Genomic DNA, 19,963 nt, shown 5'->3' on the forward strand with positions numbered 1-19,963 from the left:
ACACCTGAGTTCCACAGGCACTTAGGGTGTCTGAAATCACGTACCATCACCCTCTCTTCCTCTTTGAATTCTCTGACAGTCTTTGAGTGTCTGTCATGAGCTTTCTTCTGCTGTAGCTGGTGCTTTGCCACAGTGCTTGACAAGTCTGTTTTCAACAATGTCAGGCGGGTACGTGGTTGGCGTTTCAGAAACAGTTCAGCTGGTGTACATTCCGTTACTGTGTGTGGGGTGTTACGGTAAGTAAACAGGAACCGGGGAAGCCTTTGTTGGATGGGCACAGACTGAACCTCGAGTCTAGTCCAGGCCTTCTTAAAGGTTTGCACGGCTCTCTCCGCTGCTCCGTTTGATGCCGGATGGTAAGGTGGTGACAGGATGTGCCTTACTCCGTTGTTCTTGAGAAACATTTCAAAATCGTTTGACGTGAACGGAGGGCCATTGTCTGATACGAGCTCCTTGACTAGTCCAAAGGATGCAAACAGGTGTCTGAGAAGATTGATGGTCTTCTCAGCTGTGGTCAGTTGAGTAGGGAACACTTCCATCCACTTGGAATGGACATCGACGACAACAAGGAAATGTTGCTTGTCAATTTCGGCGTAATCCACATGGATGTGTTCCCAAGGTGTAGCAGCCCAGGACCATGGATGAAGAGGTGCAGCAACAGGCTTGTTGCGAACAGCGTCACAAGGTGAGCAGTGGCCTACATGCTGTTGAATGTCCTGATCCAGTCCAGGCCACCACAGATAACTGCGAGCGAGTGCTTTCATTCGAGTGATCCCTGGATGTCCCTCATGCAGGTCAGATAGCAGTCTCCTCTGGAATTTGTGAGGTACCACCACCCTTGATCCCCACAGAACACACCCTTGATCAGTGGACAACTGGTCTTTCTTGTCGATGAATGGACAAAGGTTATCGTCATTTACGAAGGTTGGCCAACCGCCTAATGTTAAGTCCAAGACTTTGGAAAGCACTGGGTCTTTCCTTGTTTCCTCTGCTATGTCAGAAGCAGATATGGGCAGTTCATCAATGAGAGCGATCTGGAAGACTGCTCTATCATCTTCACTGTCAGAGTCACTATTGCACGGTAGTCTCGATAGTGCATCGGCATTTGCGTGATCACTGGATCGTCTGTACTCAATCTCGTAATCGTAGGCTAACAATATCAGAGCCCAATGTTGCATTCAAAGTGCAGCAAGGGTTGGTATAGCTGATTTTGGTCCAAGGATGGCCAACAGAGGCTTGTGATCTGTCAGCAGTTGGAACTTCCTTCCGTAGAGGTATTTGTGAAACTTCTTCACTCCGAATATTATGCTCAGGGCTTCCTTCTCAATTTGAGCATAATTTTTCTCACTTGGTGACAGAGTCCGTGATGCAAATGCAATAGGGTGTTCTTCACCTGACGGTAGAACATGTGAGATGACGGCTCCTACTCCGTATGGAGATGCATCACACGCGAGTCTCAGCTTCATCTCTGTGTTATAGTGGGCAAGCCACTTGCTCTTTAGCAGACGCTGTTTGCAAGTCTTGAATGCTTCTTCGCATTGTGGGGACCAATTCCACTTTGTATCGGCCTGCAGCAGTTGGTGAAGCGGATGCAACAATGTGGACAAGTTTGCCACAAACTTTTCATAATAGTTCAGGAGCCCCAAAAATGACCTCAGCTCTGAGATATTTGTGGGTGCTGGTGTGTTTACGATTGCTTCCATCTTGCTGTTGGTTGGGTGCAGGCCTTGTGCATCAATCTTGTATCCGAGATACTCCACTGAGTCCTGGAGGAACTCACACTTGCTGCGTTTCATTCTCACTCCGTATTTCTCTAGTCTTGACATCACTTTGTCCAGCACTACAAGGTGCTCTCCAATGGTTGGTGCTGACATGAGGATGTCGTCCATGAAGCACACAACATGGTCTATACCGTCCAAGATCTGATCCATTGTTTGTTGGAATATCGCTGGAGCTGTCGAGATTCCATAGGCCAAGCGATTGAATCTGAATAGCCCCTTGTGTGTATTGATGGTCAGATACTGTTCTGACTCCGGATCCAGCTTCAGTTGCTGATAAGCGAATGCCAGGTCCAGCTTACTGAAAACCTTCCCACCAGCTAGAGTGGCAAACAGATCTTCAGCGTTTGGTAGTGGATATTCCTCTGGTAGTATGCAGCGATTTACTGTGACCTTGTAGTCACCGCACAATCTGACGGTCTTGTCTTTCTTTGGGACTACAATAATCGGAGCGGCCCAGTCGCTCCTCGCTACTTTCGTGATTATGTTATTCTTCTGTAGGCGGTCCAGTTCCTTCTCTACTGCTTCCTTAAGAGCATAGGGAACCGGACGTGGTTTGTGAAAGATAGGCTTGGTTCCTTCTTGCACTCTGACTTTTGCTGTGAAGTCTTGTATTTCACCGTAGCCATCTTTGAAAAGTTATTTGTGCGTCTCCAGCATGTTAGTGAGTGTAGCCAGACTCACTGGTTTGTCATTTCTGAGACTGAAGATTTCTCCCCAGTTCACAACTTGATCTTTTGTAGCCAGTTTCTGCCTAGCAAGGCTGATTTTTCTCCTTTAACAATGACAAGCGGTAGCGTCCACTCCTTCCCCTCATACCGGACTGGTACCTGGATCTGCCCTAACACAGGAATAGTGTCACCAGTGTATGAAGAAAGGCGGATGGACGCGGGCTGAAGAGGGCACTCTTTCAGTTTTTCTTTGTAGAGTCTCTCTGGAACCAGAGATACAGACGCTCCGGTGTCCAGCTGCATTTTTACTGGTTTTCCCGCTAACTCCATATTGAGATAGATTCCATCTTTTAGTTGTTGAGCTGTGTACACTGTGAACAGTTCCAATACTGTTTCAGTTGTACCTTCCTCTTCTTGTGCTGCGTCTGACACTTTGTGTGCTCTTGCTGTGCGTTTCGAGGCTTTACACACTCTCTGTAAATGTCCAACCTTTCCACAATTGTGGCACTTTTCATTTTGGAATCGACATTCACTGTGATGATGATTATCTCCCCCACATCTGTAGCAACTTGGCTTAAACCTTTGAGATGTGGGCTGCTTTGTTCTTGTGTAACCTTGAGGACGGGACTGAAAAAAGTGTGACTTTTGTGAGCTTTTTTCACCACGTGCATCACTGACCTTGTGAACACCTTTCTGATGTTCTGCATGTCCCGATAGCTCAATAGTATCCCTGTGGGCAAGCTCGAGTCCAAGTGCTATATCACAGGCTTTCTTAAAGGTCTCTTCTCTGACAGGAGCCTTCTGTGATATGCTTCACCTGTGAGACCACATACAAACTTGTCTCGGAGAGTATCATCAAGAAATCGTGCAAACTCACATGTACTTGCCAGCCTTTTCAAAGCAAGGATGTAGTCAGCCACGGTTTCCCCTTGACTCTGGTGACGTTGGTAAAATCTGAAACGTTCTGCAATGAGAATTGGCTTAGGCTTGAAATAGCTTGAAAGAGTTTCAGTCAGTTCTGCATAGTTCAACTCCACTGCTTTCATTGGTTCAATGAGACCTTTCAGCAATCCATACTCAGTTGGACCCAAAACACTGAGAAATACGTCTGCTTTCTTTCCATCTTTGATTTCATTTGCTGCCAGCCAACGCTCAAAACGCTCCAAATAGGAATCAAAATCCTCTTTTGTAGCCTCAAACTCTGGTACTCGACCAATGGTTGCCATTTTCACAGTTAATTGTTCAGTTTCCTTATTCCTTGTATTCCTTAATTTTCATCTAATTCTTCACTTCAGAAGTTTCTGCAATTACTTCATTCACTGCACTCATCTGTAATAATGTACACACCGTGTTACGTTCCTTCTTCCTTTTTTTTTTGTGACAATATTTCTCCACTGAGGTCGCCTAATTTCAATGGGTTCAATTACAGTTTTTTTAAACCACCAGAGGGCAGTGTCGCTATTCTGGAGTCTTGCTACTTGGCAGCTCCTGAATACAGTGCTAGCAGTGCTTAGCCTTCTCTACTGGCGAAAGAAAATAAAAAATAACTGACGAATTACATAATTATTTTGAGCTTCATTACTCACCCAACATTTTTTCCTTCAAGCAATGTCCGTTTATGTAGTTTAATCACCTCGTCGCCACTGTAATATTTGTGTTGTGGAGAAATGACCAGGCAGGAGATGGGAGTACAGTTAGTTTTCGTTTAGTCAAAACCCCTCGTGCTCTACAGTTCCCGGCACCCCAGTGCGCATGTGCATTTCCTATTAGGTGTAGTAACGTAACACTGCCGTAATGCATTACTGCTTAGTAACAGCACAGTAACTAATATAAACAGATGTAGATCCCAGATACTACAGCTAGAAAGCTACGGAGGTGTCTGACTAGCTGTTATTGAAGGAGCGTCCCGTCCACTAGATTATACGTCACACTGGCAGCGTCGCCTGAAAGACGCACATCGCCATCTGTTGACTGGAGTGGGAAACGCAGATACATATTTATTTTATTTCCAGACAAAAAGTGCATTTTTACATTTATTTCATTAAATAAAAATATAATAGTCAGACAACTGCAGATTTGTAATAAGTATGAACTTAAAACCTACTTCTATATCCTACCAACCCAAAATATGTTTCTACTATGAAGCAACGCTTTCAGGTTAATTAAAGTTTAATTCCCAAATAGCCTATACAGGTTGGGTCATTATCAGGTATTGGAGCGTTGAAAGATGATGTACAACAACGGTTTCTTCCAGGAAACCACGACTCCAATAACCACTGCAGTCGAAATAACTGTAAAGTACATCACCATCGAAACGACTACCGCTACAATCGACCTGTTCACAATACATGGGTATTAGGATCTGACCTCTTTGATCTGTCAGTAAGCTATGTTTACATATATATATATATATATATAATATTACCTTTATTTAACTAGGCAAGTCAGTTAAGAACAAATTCTTATTTTCAATGACGGCCTAGGAACAGTGGGTTAACTGCCTGTTCAGGGGCAGAACAACAGATTTGTATCTTGTCAGCTCGGGATTTTAACTTGCAACCTTTCAGTTACTAGTCCTCCCCAATTGGGATCTAACCTCATTGATCTACCAGTAAGCTATGTTTACATGGGTATTGGGATCTTACCTCATTGATCTGTCAATAAGCTATGTTTACATGGGTATTGGGATCTCAGCTGTAGTATAATCCAGCAAAGCAGTCCTACCAGCTAAAAGTGTAATGAACCTTGTCTGATAGCCAATCAACCGTGTCCTGAGCCTGTCGCCTGCGGAAAAGTTGGTCTTTTTTTTTCTCGTAAAGTTACACTGGGTACATGGGTCACATAAATAATTACCATCCAGCACATTGTCTAGGAAGGTACTGTTCCTAGTGGTGCTAGAATGGATTGTTAGGGCTGACAATCACATTGTTCCTAGGCCGTCATTGTAAATAAGACTGACTTGTATATTTAAATAAAGGAAGAAAAAAGGGAATATGTATAATTGAACTACAATGACTATAATGCACTGCGTGTCTACTTGTCTTGTCTGTTTACTTTACACCTGCTATGTAAAAGAGACAGAAGAATGCACAATGGTCAATGCTATCTGGGATTCTTGGGACATCTCTACCCTAAACCCTAACCCCTACCGTAACCATTTTAAATGTCAACTTCAACAGGGACGTCCCAAGGATGTATCTATACCTGAAAATACATGATCTAAGTGATTGATCGTTGGTATTCAGCAGTCATAAAGACTTATTTACTTTAATGAACTACTAAATGAGTGATTTTGTTAGACAACATAGACAGCAGCTCTAAACTTTGAGTGACTGATCCATTCATCCTTCCATCCCTCCTCAGCCTTTCTCTCCTCTGAAGACCCAGTGAGGGTGGAGCTCAGTCAGAGAGCTGTTGAGGGACTGGGTAGGAGGTCAGAGAGGTCACACATGGTTTAGATGGTAAATATTTGTCCCCTTAGTTGTTCTTTGTTATTATGAAGGTCATTTGTGTCAAATTTACTTTTCCCCACAACTCTTACATTGCTTATGCATATTCAGAGGCCAGACTCAAATTCCGAACACAATGCGCATCCTGGCAGATCTACACCTAATGCGAACACATTGTGATTTTTGTGCATCCAAACCTAATGCAGCTTGGAGTGATCAGATGACAGAAAGTCACATTTAGGCGCCAGGTGTAACTGAGGCCACAGATGCTCCATATCCATTACTTTGAGTGTTTTATTTAATGACTAAATGTGTTTCTTTCTGTGTTGCAGGGGCAGTCAAGAAATGGAACAGCAAGGCCACAGAACGACATAAGCAGAGCTGTGGGAGACCACCTCAAGCCCCTGGTAGAGCCGGGGGTGGTGTTTACCACTCCACCTCGCCTTCAGCAGGCTGGAAAAGTGTAATTGATTCTGTTTTTCATACTAAGATGGACCAAGAGTCTGTTGATTGGTCGGTCATTGGGTTAATTTGTTTCGCAATATGTTCAAATCAAATCAAGCTTTATTTACACAGCACATTTCAGACATGGATCCAACACAAAGGCTTCATTAGAAAAAACTATGAGTAACAGAAATATTTAGTACACAAACATAAGAGGATAAAAAAACAGACTATTGAGCATTCTAAGGAAATGCCATTGATTAAAATATGACCAATTGGATTTAATATCCAACATATAAGCTTGTTTTTAAAGGAGGGGTTCTGAAAGACTATGGGGGTGTCCACTGAAAGTTGATGAGTAACAACAACTGGGACCTAAAAGACACCCACCATGAGACCCACCAAATCTGCCCAAGAAGAGGCAAACAAAAGAAAAACCCACACCAAACTTTAAGACAGGACGCAAATCAAAAAAGGCGGTGGTTAAAATAATTTATTACAATCAATACCATTCATACTATTACAAAATCATAATTCTCATTCTTCATTCTTAATAAAATTCTATTTACAAAAACATCAAACAAAAACAAACCTCAGGGGAGCATCGTCCCTCCCCGTCATACCTAACCAATACCTAACCCTTTCCCCCCTTCCCTAATCTATCCCCTTACCAAACTCACTCTAACACTCCCAGCCCTAAACCCCCTTTCCACCTCTCCCGTGCCGCATGCTTCCCCCACTTCCTCTCCTCCCTCTTCATCCTCCCCCTCAAATCACCTTCCACCCTTCTCACTATCCCTTCCACCCCCCAATCTCTCCCTGTCTTGACTAAATTCTTCCTGGCTTCCCACAGTCCCTTTTTAAAGAGACTCATGAGAAGCCAGAGCAGAAACCTGTCCCTATCCGTTCCCTTTGCTCTCCCTACGCCTCTCTCTAGCCTAGCCCATGTCAAAACAAAATCACTCCTAACCACACCTAGCATCACCCGTGCCCTAGCCCAGACTAGTCCGGCAAAGGCACAGTCCCAGAAGGCATGGCGCACAGTCTCCTCCCTGCCACAAGCAGATCTTGGACAGGTGGGGGATTGCACCAAACTATACCGGTACAAGATGGCACGTACCGGCAAGAGCTTATGGAGGCCCAACCAATTCAGGTCCTTGAGCCTGTTGTCCAGGCACCGCGCCTGCACTCCCTCCCAGACCTCCTCGTACAGGTGCCTGTGGTCTAAACCTACTCGGGCAACTTCAACCTCGGGGTGCGCACGCAGCCACTTGGCCGCATGGCCAAAGTGCCACGGCAGCTGTTCCGCCCGAGGACCCGCGTTAGACCACACCATTACGCTTCTCGCCTTATACGAGAAGAACACCCGCAGGAGGTAACCGGACGGGTGTATAACCGGACGAGCAAGCTCCGTCAACAAGAAAGAAACAAAAATGGCGTCCAGCTTGAGGGGGAAATGTGGTACCCCCCTACCTCCCTCCCCGATGGGACAGATCATGCGTGCCCTGGCGACCCACTCGCACCTGCCACTCCACATAAACTGAAACACAAGCCTCACTAGAGGCCTCCTCAGACAAGCCGGCAATGGGTAGATGTATGCCAAATACAAAAGAGACAGCAACACATCCACCTTTAGGACCAGGACTTTGCCCATAATAGACAAATACCTAGCCTTCCACATTGCTAGCTTCCTCTGTACCACTGCGATACGCATGTTCCAGTTTAGCGTCGCTGAGCCGGAGGTCTCAAAATGAACCCCGAGAATCCTCAGGGCCCCTTCACAGAGAGAACCCCCCAGGCACATCCGTTCTACCGCGCCATCTTCCGAAAAACTTGACGGAAGACTTTGCATGGTTCAGAACTGCTCCCGACGCTCGGGTGAAATCCCCAAAGATGGCAAGGGACCTTGTCAGGCACGAGTCCTTGCACAACAGCAAGGAAGTGTCGTCGGCGTACTGCGTCATCTTAACACGCAGCCCACCGCTTCCAGGGATCAACAAGCCTTCCACCCCTGTGTCTGCCCTAATGGCAGCCCCCAGAGGCTCCATGTACAGAACGAAGAGGAGAGCCGAGAGTGGGCATCCCTGTCTGACCCCAGACGAGAGGTCAAAAACGTCACCTAAGTGGCTATTTACACTAACTCGAGACCCCGCTCCGACATATAAAGTACGGATCCATCCTATAAACTTCTCCCCAAATCCTAATCTACCTAACACCCTGAATAGAAAAGATCTATTCACGCGATCAAAAGCTTTCGCCTGATCTAGCGCTGCTACCATTAAAGGCAGCCCTCTATCTTCAACCCAAGCGATGGAATCCCTGATCAACTGTAGGTTCCATCTTATAGAGCGGCCCTCTAACCCGCACGTCTGATCCTCGTGGACGACGTAGGGAAGGGCTGTGCGCAACCGGTCTGCTAAAACCTTTGCAAGAATCTTGTAATCTACGCACAGCATGGTCAATGGCCGCCAGTTGCCAAGGTCAGTTGCTTCCCCCTTCTTATAAAGAAGTGACAGCACACCAACAACCATTGATCGCCCCGGGACCCCCGTCTCAAGGATGGCCTTCAAGACTTCGAGAACCACTGGTCCAAGTATACCCCAAAACATGAGGTAAAACTCAGCCGGCAGCCCATCCATCCCAGGCACCTTCCCTTTTCCCATCCTCCTAAGAGCGCTCTCAACCTCTTCTAGTGAGATCTGGGCCTCCATCACGTCTCTAATGTCCTCTGGCAACCGCCGGGACAAGTGTTCTAAAAACACGTTTCCCTGCTCTACATCTATTTCCCTTTCCTTAAATAAACCTTGGAAATGATCAGTTGTCACCCTGACCATTTCCTCTGGTTTACTTACTATACTACCATTTTCTTCCCTAACTCCATGCATTACCTTCCTACTCTGCCTGGCCCTAACCGACTTAAAGAACATAGCGGAACAAGTCTCATTATGTTCTAGAAAGCCACTATGCGCACGCTCCAGGAAAGCTCGAGCCTTCTGCTCCTGCAGCTCCCTGAGCTGCGCCTTTAGGGCTGCGAATCTCTCCCAGTCAATCGACCCGCCGAGGTTGCCTGCCTCGTACTCGAGTTCAATTAACCTTTGGATACGATCCACCTCCCTCCTTTCCTCCCTTTTTTTCCTTCTACAATATCCTATTATGAAAGCCCTTATCCTCCCCTTGACTAAATCCCACCACTCTAACACCCCCTCGCACATGGACCGGAGGCCGTCAAGCCTCCGAAAGAAACAAAAAAATGCATCAACGAAAGCCTGCTCCTCCAGTATATCCCGATCTAACTTCCAGTACCCCCTACCGAAGAGGCAGACTGGCGACCCCACCTGCAGGAACACCCCGTCGTGATCCGTGAAGAAAACAGGCAACAGCCGCCCAGACAACTGACCCAAAGACCTGGATACAAGAATGTAGTCGAGCCTCCGCGCAACCCCCCTGGAGTTGCGCCATGTAGGACCGACCATTGCCGGAGTAGTGTGCAGGCCACCATCAACCAGACCATGGCAAGCCATTAGCCCAGAGATGGCACCTGCACTGCTATCACCGCCTACCCCTAAATCTATATTAAAGTCTCCTCCTATCACCAAGTGCCTGTTTGTAACACACAGGGGCGCCAGACAGTCCACCATCTCCCTCCTGTCTGCCGCCACCTGTGGCCCATACACCCCAATTAACCTATATCTAGCTTCTCTAAACTTAACAGCTATCCCCAAAACTCTACCCTGCATTATTACAAAAGTGTTCTCTATTTTAACCTCTCTATGCCCACACAAAATCCCTACTCCTGTTGAGTGCACCCCTCCTATGCCCCAAAAAGATTCCCCCTTAAATCTACACACATCCCCACCATCCCTCAGGTGAACCTCCTGTAAAAAACAGAAATCAAACCCCACACCCTCTAAATAACAAAAAACCGCCCTCCTTTTAACATTATTCCTTAACCCCCTAACATTTAGACAAAAAAAAAGAAACAGAACTATTCATTTAATTATTAACAACAAATAAAAAACCAAAAAACCAAAAAAAAAACAGGAGACTCACCCGATGCTCCCCTGGTCCATCTCCACCGGCGGGGACGTCCTCTCCTCTCCTGACGCCCCCCCCCGTCCTCCATCCCAACCCATGACCCAGGCAGTGTGTTGGGTCCTCCCTCCCCACCCACCATCCCCCCCTCCCCGTTTGCCTCGGGGCTGCATGTAGGGGACCCCATCTCCCCAAACAGGAGTTGGGATCCCTCTAGCAAACAGCCCACCGACCCCTCACTGGAGTCATCCACTAAAATGCAAGGGGCTGAGGCAAACCGGGAGGACAAATTACCCCCCCCCCCCCCCCGCCACTCTCTTAGCCCCCCCTCCCCCTCCACACACCCCTCCCTCTCACTTCCTGCCAAGCTCCCCCTCTTTATCCCTTTCTTCTTTGGTGAAGGAGGTAGCGGGGAGACACAACGTCCCATCCCCGCTAACTCCTCCACCAAATCCCTCATTTCGACCTCGAGGAAACCTGGCAGGCTGTCCCCCCACTCCTTCCCCCCATCTCCCCCTCCCCTCCCAACTCCACTCCTCCCTCCTTCTCCGTCACTGTCCCCGTTCCTTCTTCCACTCCTTCTCGTACCACTGTCCCCTTCTCCCTCTTCTCAGCTCCTCCACGTTCTTCCACCTTCTTTTTAATCTCCTTCTTTTTCCTTCTTTCCATCTTCTCTCCTCTTTCTTTTCGCCTCTTCCTTCTTCCCTTCTTCGTCCTTCTCCTTCCTTTCCCCTGTGCCATCCGTACAATCCGCATGCGTCCTCTCTTTCCTCCCCCCATCCCCCGCTCCCCCCCCAGCTGCAGACGCGTATGACCTGTGACGAGCCGGGCAATCACGCCACAGGTGTACTTTCGAGCCACACCCGTGGCAAGCCTTGGGCTCGTCACACTCCTTGGCCTCGTGCTCTTCCGACCCACAAAAACGACATTTCTTGGCGCTGCACGAGGCCAGGGTATGGCCGTAGGCCATACAACGCCTGCAGAACGGGGGCTGACGTGCATAGTAGAGTGTTCCCCTGTCAGCCCCCAGGGAGAACATCGCCGGAGGATGGAGGTAGCCATCCACACTCTTCGGGGACTCCCTGAGTAACGCCTGGAACCCTCTCCTCCCGTTCCAGAAACCCAGGGAGTCCCTGAGGTACCTCGCTGAGGAGACATTGTCCATGTATCTCCCCAGAAAGGCCCTCACTTCTTCATCCTTCACGTGCGGATTGTACATGTTTACGGTGACCACCCTGAAGTTGTTCTTTGCCAGGCTGGTCACCGCATAATGGCACAGGGGTCCTTTTCTTTCCGCTTCCTTTGCCATCTTCAATACATCATCATGTTTCTCTTGCTTGTGAAACGTCACATCAAAACCCTTTTCATTCAGTACTTCCTTCACCTCTATCCTGAGGCATCCCATCAATATGGTCCTTCCAAAAGTTTCCCTGCCCCAAGGTTCCATCTCCTTTTCAGTCCATGAAAATCTTACGGTATTTGCTATACCAATCCCCGGGAACCGACCAGGTTTGCTTGTTTGTATTCATTTTTCTTTAAAAAAAAAGCTCTCTTCAAAAAGAAGCTTCAACCTGAAATGAAAACATTTTAAACCAAAAAGGTGGAGCAACTAAAGGTGTTGACTCTCCACATCTATCAAGACAACTGGAGCACTGGGCCAGACACTTTTAAATAGAACCTGGACCAGCTCAGGTGAAACACCTTCCCACTAACGAGATGGACAAGCCAGCACAGGTGTAACACATACTGACTAATGAGGTGACACCAATCAGTGTGTCCTACGTGCTAACGCGCTATACCTGCTGACGAGCTTTACGTTCTTAAGTCCAACCTCAAAACATAAATGGAAAAACCAAAGCCTGTAACACCATCCCCCTTAAGACAACAAATATAACCTATATTTTTGTTGGACAAGTTTGCTTACCACCAACAGAAAACAACTTCCATTTCACATTATAATCTACTACAATGCTTCACCTTCTACAATATAAACATGGTGTCTACTGTCTGTCAACAATTAAAAACAAGAAAAAACACGTACTTCTAAATGATAATATACAATCATTGAATTTTTTTCTCCTTTTTCTTCCTATAGAATCGTAGAACTCACTAGCTTCTAGAACTCTCATCCCCTTGGAACGAGCCCAAACAAAACTCAAATCAAATTGTATTAGTCATGTCTGATTTCAAGAGCAAACTCCTGCAATATCTCGATAGACATGTTGTTGGATCGGGGCCCAGCCCCAATGTCATGCTCTAGTACATTTGGGTTGGAACATCTGAGAATGATCCCTGCTATTCTAAAAGCAGGATAACAATTCCAATCTAATTGTACACAAAAAATAGTAATTTGGTTGCATGAATAATTATGATTACTAAATGTTACATGAATTGTAAATATGAAATATCAAAAGCAAATGGACACCCCTTTGTAAACATGGACTGATAAAAAATGTATATTTTGTCAGGCTGGATGTTTGAAATATGAGGTGATTTGTATCACTCTTCTTCAGTTGTGGAATGGAATAAAGACAATTGGCACTTGGATGTAAAGAAATGCTGGAGTGATGTAAGATTGTTAATAAAATGTATTATAGACCAATTTATTATATTGCGTCCATGTGTATTGGCTGCAAGTACGTTGAATTTAAGTTGTTTTCAAGTCATTGAAAAAAAGACCCGAAGACATCTTATCAACTTTCACTTTCAGTTTTCCATGTCGCAAGTTAGACAATTTTTGTTAAATCTCATAAATAGTACTATTTCAATTCAGAGCAAACGTTTAGGGTTCTACATTCTGACATCCCTTAAAATACTGCTCCTACAATGTTAAAACATTCTACATTGTGACATCATTAGAATACTGCTCCTACAATGTTAAAACATTCTATATTGTGACATGACTAAAATACTTCCACAATATTGAAAACATTCTACATTATTTCATTGATATCATGAAACAACATGTATTTTCTGATGTTTGACCAGAGATCTTTTATCAGAGTATCTCTTCCCACATTGATTACAGCTATGCGGTTTCTCTCCTGTGTGTGTTCTCTGGTGAGATACCAGGCTGCTTAGCTGAGTAAAACTTCTCCCACATTGATTACAGCAATACGGTTTCTCTCCTGTGTGTATTCTCTGGTGTACAGTCAGAAGGCCAGATGAAGCAAAACTCTTCCCACATTGATAACAGCTATACGGTTTCTCCCCTGTGTGTGTTCTCTGGTGTGATATCAGGCTGGTTGAATGAGTAAAACTCTTCCCACATTGAGTACAGCTATAAGATTTCTCTCCTGTGTGTGTTCTCCGGTGTTTTGTCAGACAGCCAGATGTACCAAAACTCTTCCCACATTGATCACAGCTATAAGGTTTCTCTCCTGTATGTGTTCTCTGGTGTGATGTCAGGCTGGTTGACTGAGTAAAACTCTTCCCACATTGACCACAGGTATAAGGTTCCTCTCCTGTGTGTGTTCTCCGGTGTGTTGCCAGACGGCCAGATGAACCAAAACTCTTCCCACATTGGTCACAGCTATACGCTTTATCTCCTGTGTGTGTTCTCTGGTGTGATGTCAGGCTGGTAGACTGAGTAAAACTCTTCCCACATTGATCACAGCTATAAGGTTTCTCTCCTGTGTGTGTTCTCTGGTGTTTTGTCAGACAGCCAGATGTACCGAAAACCTTTCCACATTGATCACAGCTATATGGCTTCTCTCCTGTATGTGTTCTCTGGTGTATAGTTAGATAGCTAGATGTAGTAAAACTCTTCCCACATTGATCACAGCTATAAGGTTTATCTCCTGTGTGTGTACGCTGGTGTACTATCAGGCTGTTTAGCAGAGTAAATCTCTTCCCACATTGATCACAGATATAAGGTTTCTCTCCTGTGTGTGTTCTCTGGTGTTTTGTCAGACCACGAGATGTGCCGAAAACCTTTCCACATTGATCACAGCTATATGGTTTCTCTCCTGTGTGTATTCGCTGATGAATAGTGAGACAGCTTGACCCAGTAAAACTCTTCACACATTGATCAAAGCCATAAGGTTTCTCTCCAGTGGGAATTCTTTGATGTATTTTAAGGTCTGATGAAGAGTTGAATCTTTTCCCACAATCAGAGCAGCAATGAGATTTCTTCCCTGTGGGTCTCTGCTGTTGTATTTTGAGGTGTTCTGATCTGGAGAGACTCTTCTCTGCCGCATCAGCATCATAATGTTGTTGAGGCTCCACAGAGGATCCACGATAGTCCCGTCTCTCTCCTGTGTGAATGACAAAGTCAGACAGATGGTTAACCTGTTGAGTGTATGGGGCAGTATTTCGATTTTTGGATGAAAAACATTAATTAAACTGCCTATAATTGTCAGATTATGATAGAAAACACTATAAAGTTTCCAAAACTGTCAAAATGTTGTCTGTGAGTATAACAGAACTGATATTGCAGGCAAAAACCTGAGGAAAATTCAACCAGGAAGTGGCTTCTATTTTGAAAGCTCCATGTTCCATTGAATGCCTTCCCTCCATTTAAAGGGATATCAACCAGATTCATTTTCCTATGGTTTCCCCATGTTGTGAACAGTCTTGACATAGTTTCAGGCTTCTATTTTGAAAAATGAGTGAGAAAGATCACATCGCGTCAGTGTATAGCTGGGTGTCCCCAGAGTTTTGGCTGCTTGGAGCAGCCATTTTCTCTCTCTCTCCTATTGAAGAAGCTACAGTCCCGGTTGAAATATTATGGATTATATATTGTAAAAACAACTTATTGATTATAAAAAACATTTGACATGTTTCTGTGAACATTACGGATACTATTTGGAATTTGTCTGCGATGTCGTGACCGCTCGAGCCTGTGGATTTCTGAACATAACGCGCCAACCAAATGGAGGAATTTTGGATATAAAAATAATCTTCATGGAACAAAAGGAACATTTATTGTGTAACTGGGAGTCTCGTGAGTGCAAACATCCGAAGATCTTCAAAGGTAAGCAATTTAATATATTGCTTTTCTGACTTTCGTGACCAATCTACTTGGCTGCTAGCTGTTTGTAATATTATGTCTACTGAGAGCGATGTCCTTAAATAAACGCTTGGTATGCTTTCGCCGAAAAGCTTTATTGAAATATGACACGCCAGGTGGATTAACCACCACCTAAACTGTGTTTTGCTATATCGCACTTGTGATTTAATGAAAATTAAATATTTTTAGTAATTTATTTTTAATTTAGTGCTCTTGCAATTTAGCGGATGTTGACGAAAATGATCCCGCAAAAGGGATGGGTGCATCAAGAAGTTTTAAAGGCCCACAACAGCAGAAATCCACTGTTTATTTGAGGTAAACGATGATGCCCAGAGCATACCCATGAGTTCTACAACAATTGACGTCTGTTAAATTATTTGACAATGAAGACAGTCAAGTTAGCAACAAGTCATATTTTATCTTGTGGTAACTAGAAATAAGTTATTTAAGTTGTTGAAACTAAGCAGTGTGCCAGACAACTATTGGTCTCCAATGTAGGCCCTTTTCTGTGCTTGCTAAAATTGCAGCACGAGGGCAAAGCACAAACAGAAACACCTCCCTGCTAATGAGTAAACCGATAGTTATGGATGTAGTATATCTGCCTAGAGCAAAAATGGTGAGCAAAGATTTTCGTTTTTCACAATGTATTAGGAATATTACAGTGCAAGATCAGGAGTGCTACTCAAGGAAACTCACATTAAGCTCTGTGTCTATTCACTAATTCACCACCGTGGGGAAAACTCAGTGGAGATCTCGCAGGCTGACAGCAAAAATAGCCTCCATTTCCAGGTTGAATATGAGTACATTTCACACTACTTTTGGATTATAATTGTAAGGCACGCTTGAATGTCTAATATGGCTAATATGTTTGTGTTTTTGTCGCAAATCAACTGCTATATACTTTAAAAAAACACAACCAGTAAAATGCTCTTTGGCTAGCTTTAACATCAGCCATAACGTCATCCAACAATAACATAGACCTACTGTAGGACCCATAACTTCACCTAACAATAACATAGACCTAGGATTATGAATCATTTTAATATTTCAGGTGAAACATGGAAACTAAAATGTCTGTCATGACATTTCATAACCAGATAATTTTGTGAATAATCCCACTAGGCTACTCTGTAATGGGTTGTCATTCTAAATGTCCTGAATAGAGGAAAATAGCTCTGTGTGTTGTACAATAGCCTATTCATCAAGGAACAATTCTCTACACATTATGAGCAAAGTATCTCCATTTCCAAACAGACTAACGAGACCCTACTGTAAATCAAGCAGATAATTACATTATAAACATCAATGTGTTAGGCATGTTGGATCCAACGTGGAGCACAGCATAACTGTCTTTACCAGAGTAATGAATGAAGAAGCACTTTGGTTGTTGTGGCATGTCGTGATGTTTGTCATGTGACTGGCATTCAGAAAATGATTTCCTGGATCAGCTGATGATAGTTAAACATGTGACTGTAACAAAACAGCTACACTATTAAGAATTATGTGTAATTATTATTTTAAAGCGTTAATGACAGTATCCATTTGAGTGTTGTCAATAAAGTTAAGGTGACTCTCAGTTACAACAATTGGATTTAGCTAACTCTGAAATGATTTAGGATTTCTGTGTCCATGAAAACTGTTTTCCCAGCGTAACATAAGGAGACACTAAATGTTGCGTAGTTAGAGAGCATTTTCAGAGATCTAAATACAAAAAAACTGTCTGACAGCAAGATCCAGTATTTAAGTTTAAGTTCATCATAGCGTAACAAGCGTAACATTATGACTATAACTATTGTTCCCCGAAGGAGGGAAACTAGGTACAACATATTATTAAATCCACACCTCCCTGGAAGCCCTGCCTTCCACAGGTGATGAGCGTGAGACTCGGATATATTCCTTAAATGTAATTACCGCTCTTCACCGACCCAGGAAGTGGCGGGGCCAAACAGGTGTCGTAACTTGTTCATAACTGGCACACAGATCGGTAGTAATGGTCAGATAAATTGGCTCTCTAAATGGAAATGGAAAAAGTTTGCAAATTTTACCGGAAACTTCATGAGCATAACGTCAGAATTTAGGAAGGCCAGCAGCAGGTCGGTTGGTTATTTTCTTCTGGTTATATTGATCTCTGGCTTCCTCAAGTCATTTGTGTTAATTATTTAATCAAACGCTTGAAGCATCAGTATAGTTCTATATGGAAAAATACGTCATAACATAACAAGTTCCGCACAAACAGTTGATTTGATTCAACACATACAGTTGATTTGATTCAACACATACAGATGATTTGATTCAACACATACAGATGATTTGATTCAACACATACAGTGTATGTAGTTGATTTGATTCAACACATACAGTGGATTTGATTAAACACACAGTTGATTTTATTAAAACACAGGGGGTGTGTCTATATGGAAAAATACACATCATAACATTCAACCAATCAATTGGTAGAAAGAGAGCAGTATGTTTTTGTTATCTGGGACACCCTAGAACATACAGTGCATTCAGACCCCTTCCTTTTGACACATTACATTATATTACATACATTTATTAATGATCAATCTACAGACAATATCTCATAATGACATCACAATACCCCATAAAAGTGAGATTTAAAAAAAAGAAATGCTTGCATACCAGTGGTTGTATCTCTGTAGGACATGCCAGTAGGCTACAGTAGGTTGTATCCCTCTAGGTCATGCCAGTAGGCTACAGTAGGTTGTATCCAAGTGGAAACAATTATCAACCCAATGTGGAACATGTTGAATTTGGTCAACAACAAAATTAATGGCATATTTGCTACGTGGGGTTTACTTGAACCAACAGAAGTTTCGTAATGCTTAAGTTGTTATGTGGACACGTGATATACCGACAACTTTGATAAAAACATTATAGAAGTTGTCTCCAGATCGCTATGCATATTCATGCCATGAGGCTAGTAGCTTAGCATCTCTCCATTGAATACAGGCGGTTGACAACAACAACCCTCATAGAATATAAACAATAGATTACAATAATAAGATGTATCCACCAATCCAAAGAAATGATAGGCAGGAGAAAGACAACCCGCAGTGTCGCTTTGTGGACAACGACTCCCCTTGTTAGGGCAGGGAGACATCTTGTCAGTATATCCATAATCTTTGGTGTAGCCAACCCAACTCTCACATGGCACTATTGGGGGGCACGGTGTGTAGTAAAACATCACTACATGAAAATCACTATATGTCATGCCCCCCCCCCCAGTCTGCGGTCAGCAGATAGACCCTTCTCAAATATATATGTTAAGTCACTTTGTGGAAACGGAATGGAGAAAACAAGGGGAGCTTGTTCTCTACGTTGTCTGATTCTAGACATATCAGTCGTCATCCCAGGCTCTCCGTTGAAGAGGTATTGACGAGCTAACTCCGAATATCCAAAGTTAAAAACACATTTAAGGCGGTACTTACTGGTGTTAATCAGATCTCCTATCTCCTCCTCTTCATCTTTCAATGTGACAGTAATCTCCCCTTCCTTCTTCACTCCAAAAAATGCATCCTCCTCTTTTTTTACTGTAACATCCTCCTCTTTCACTCTGAACGAGTCTTCCTCTTCTTTCACTGAAACGTCTTTCTCTTCTTCTTTCACTGTAACAGCCTCACCCTCTACTTGTTTTACTGTAACATCCTCCTCTTCCTTTTCCTCTTTCACAACAATGATCTGCCACAGACCCTCTTTCTCCGTCCAGCAGACCTCCTCTTCTTTAACCGGAGGAGAGTAGTTTAGGGAGCTCATGGTCGGGATGTTAGTTAGCTATCATTAGCGACTAGGCTAGTGCTAACTTAACCTGCCAGCTACTATAGTTGACTAATACAAAATAACGCAATATTAAATTAAATAGGTTAACAAGTAGATACGACAGAAGTGTGTCTAAAACACAGTAGTTAATATACACCGAAAGCGTCTAAATAGCTTGAATCTTTCAGCTATGTTGACTAGCAAGCTACCGAGGTGGTTGACGAGCAGTTTCTGAAGAACCGTCCACTAGATTATACGTCACGCTGGCAGCGTCGCCTGAAAGACGCACACGTCGTCTGCTGACTGGAGGGGAAACGCAGTTGAGGATCATATTTTATTTTCAGATAAAGATTATTTTAAATGGATTTAATTAAATAATACTATTATATTGAGACATACAGAGACCTGAATGTGTTGATTGATTAGTGCGAATAAAAAAATGTTTACTACAGAACATTTAAGGCAGTTTCATTTAAGTCACCATAAAAATAAGTAGCTAGGTACTGTAGGTCTATACTGTTCCTACATGGTGTAACAATACATCTTGTAGATGTATATAATGAACAGACTAGGTCTATACTGCTCCTACATGGTGTAACAATACATCATGTAGATGTACACTACTGTTCATAAGTTTGGGGTCACTTAGAAGTATCCTTGCTTTTGAAAGAAAATCACATTTTTGGTCCATTAAAATATCGAATTGATCAGAAATACAGTCTAGACATTGTTAATGTTGTAAATTACTATTGTAGCTGGAGATTTTTTATGGAATATCTACATAGGCGTACAGAGGCC

General features: G+C 43.7%; 1 protein-coding gene across 1 annotated transcript; it reads right to left on the reverse strand.

Moving 5' to 3' along the window:
- Nucleotides 1-12,443: 12,443 nt before the first annotated feature.
- LOC109875763 (zinc finger protein 2 homolog) lies at nucleotides 12,444-19,449 on the reverse strand. The gene is made up of 2 exons (XM_031824622.1): nucleotides 18,838-19,449; nucleotides 12,444-14,630 (listed from the first exon to the last, which is right to left on the reverse strand). Exons 1-2 carry the CDS (start codon nucleotides 19,160-19,162, stop codon nucleotides 13,327-13,329), a joined length of 1,629 nt encoding a protein of 542 aa, XP_031680482.1. The 5' UTR covers nucleotides 19,163-19,449; the 3' UTR covers nucleotides 12,444-13,326.
- Between the last annotated feature and the right edge of the window lie 514 nt (nucleotides 19,450-19,963).

The sequence above is a fragment of the Oncorhynchus kisutch genome, linkage group LG5, assembly GCF_002021735.2.
Source record: "Oncorhynchus kisutch isolate 150728-3 linkage group LG5, Okis_V2, whole genome shotgun sequence".
NCBI classification, from domain to species: Eukaryota; Metazoa; Chordata; class Actinopteri; order Salmoniformes; family Salmonidae; genus Oncorhynchus; species Oncorhynchus kisutch.

Bases quoted from the DNA above. Each gene is read 5' to 3' on its own strand.
- LOC109875763 (XM_031824622.1), bottom strand. From the start codon at position 19,162: ATGAGCTCCCTAAACTACTCTCCTCCGGTTAAAGAAGAGGAGGTCTGC. The intron at 14,631-18,837 runs GTAAGTACCGCC...TCATTCACACAG, and splicing joins AGGAGATCTGATTAACACCA to GAGAGAGACGGGACTATCGT.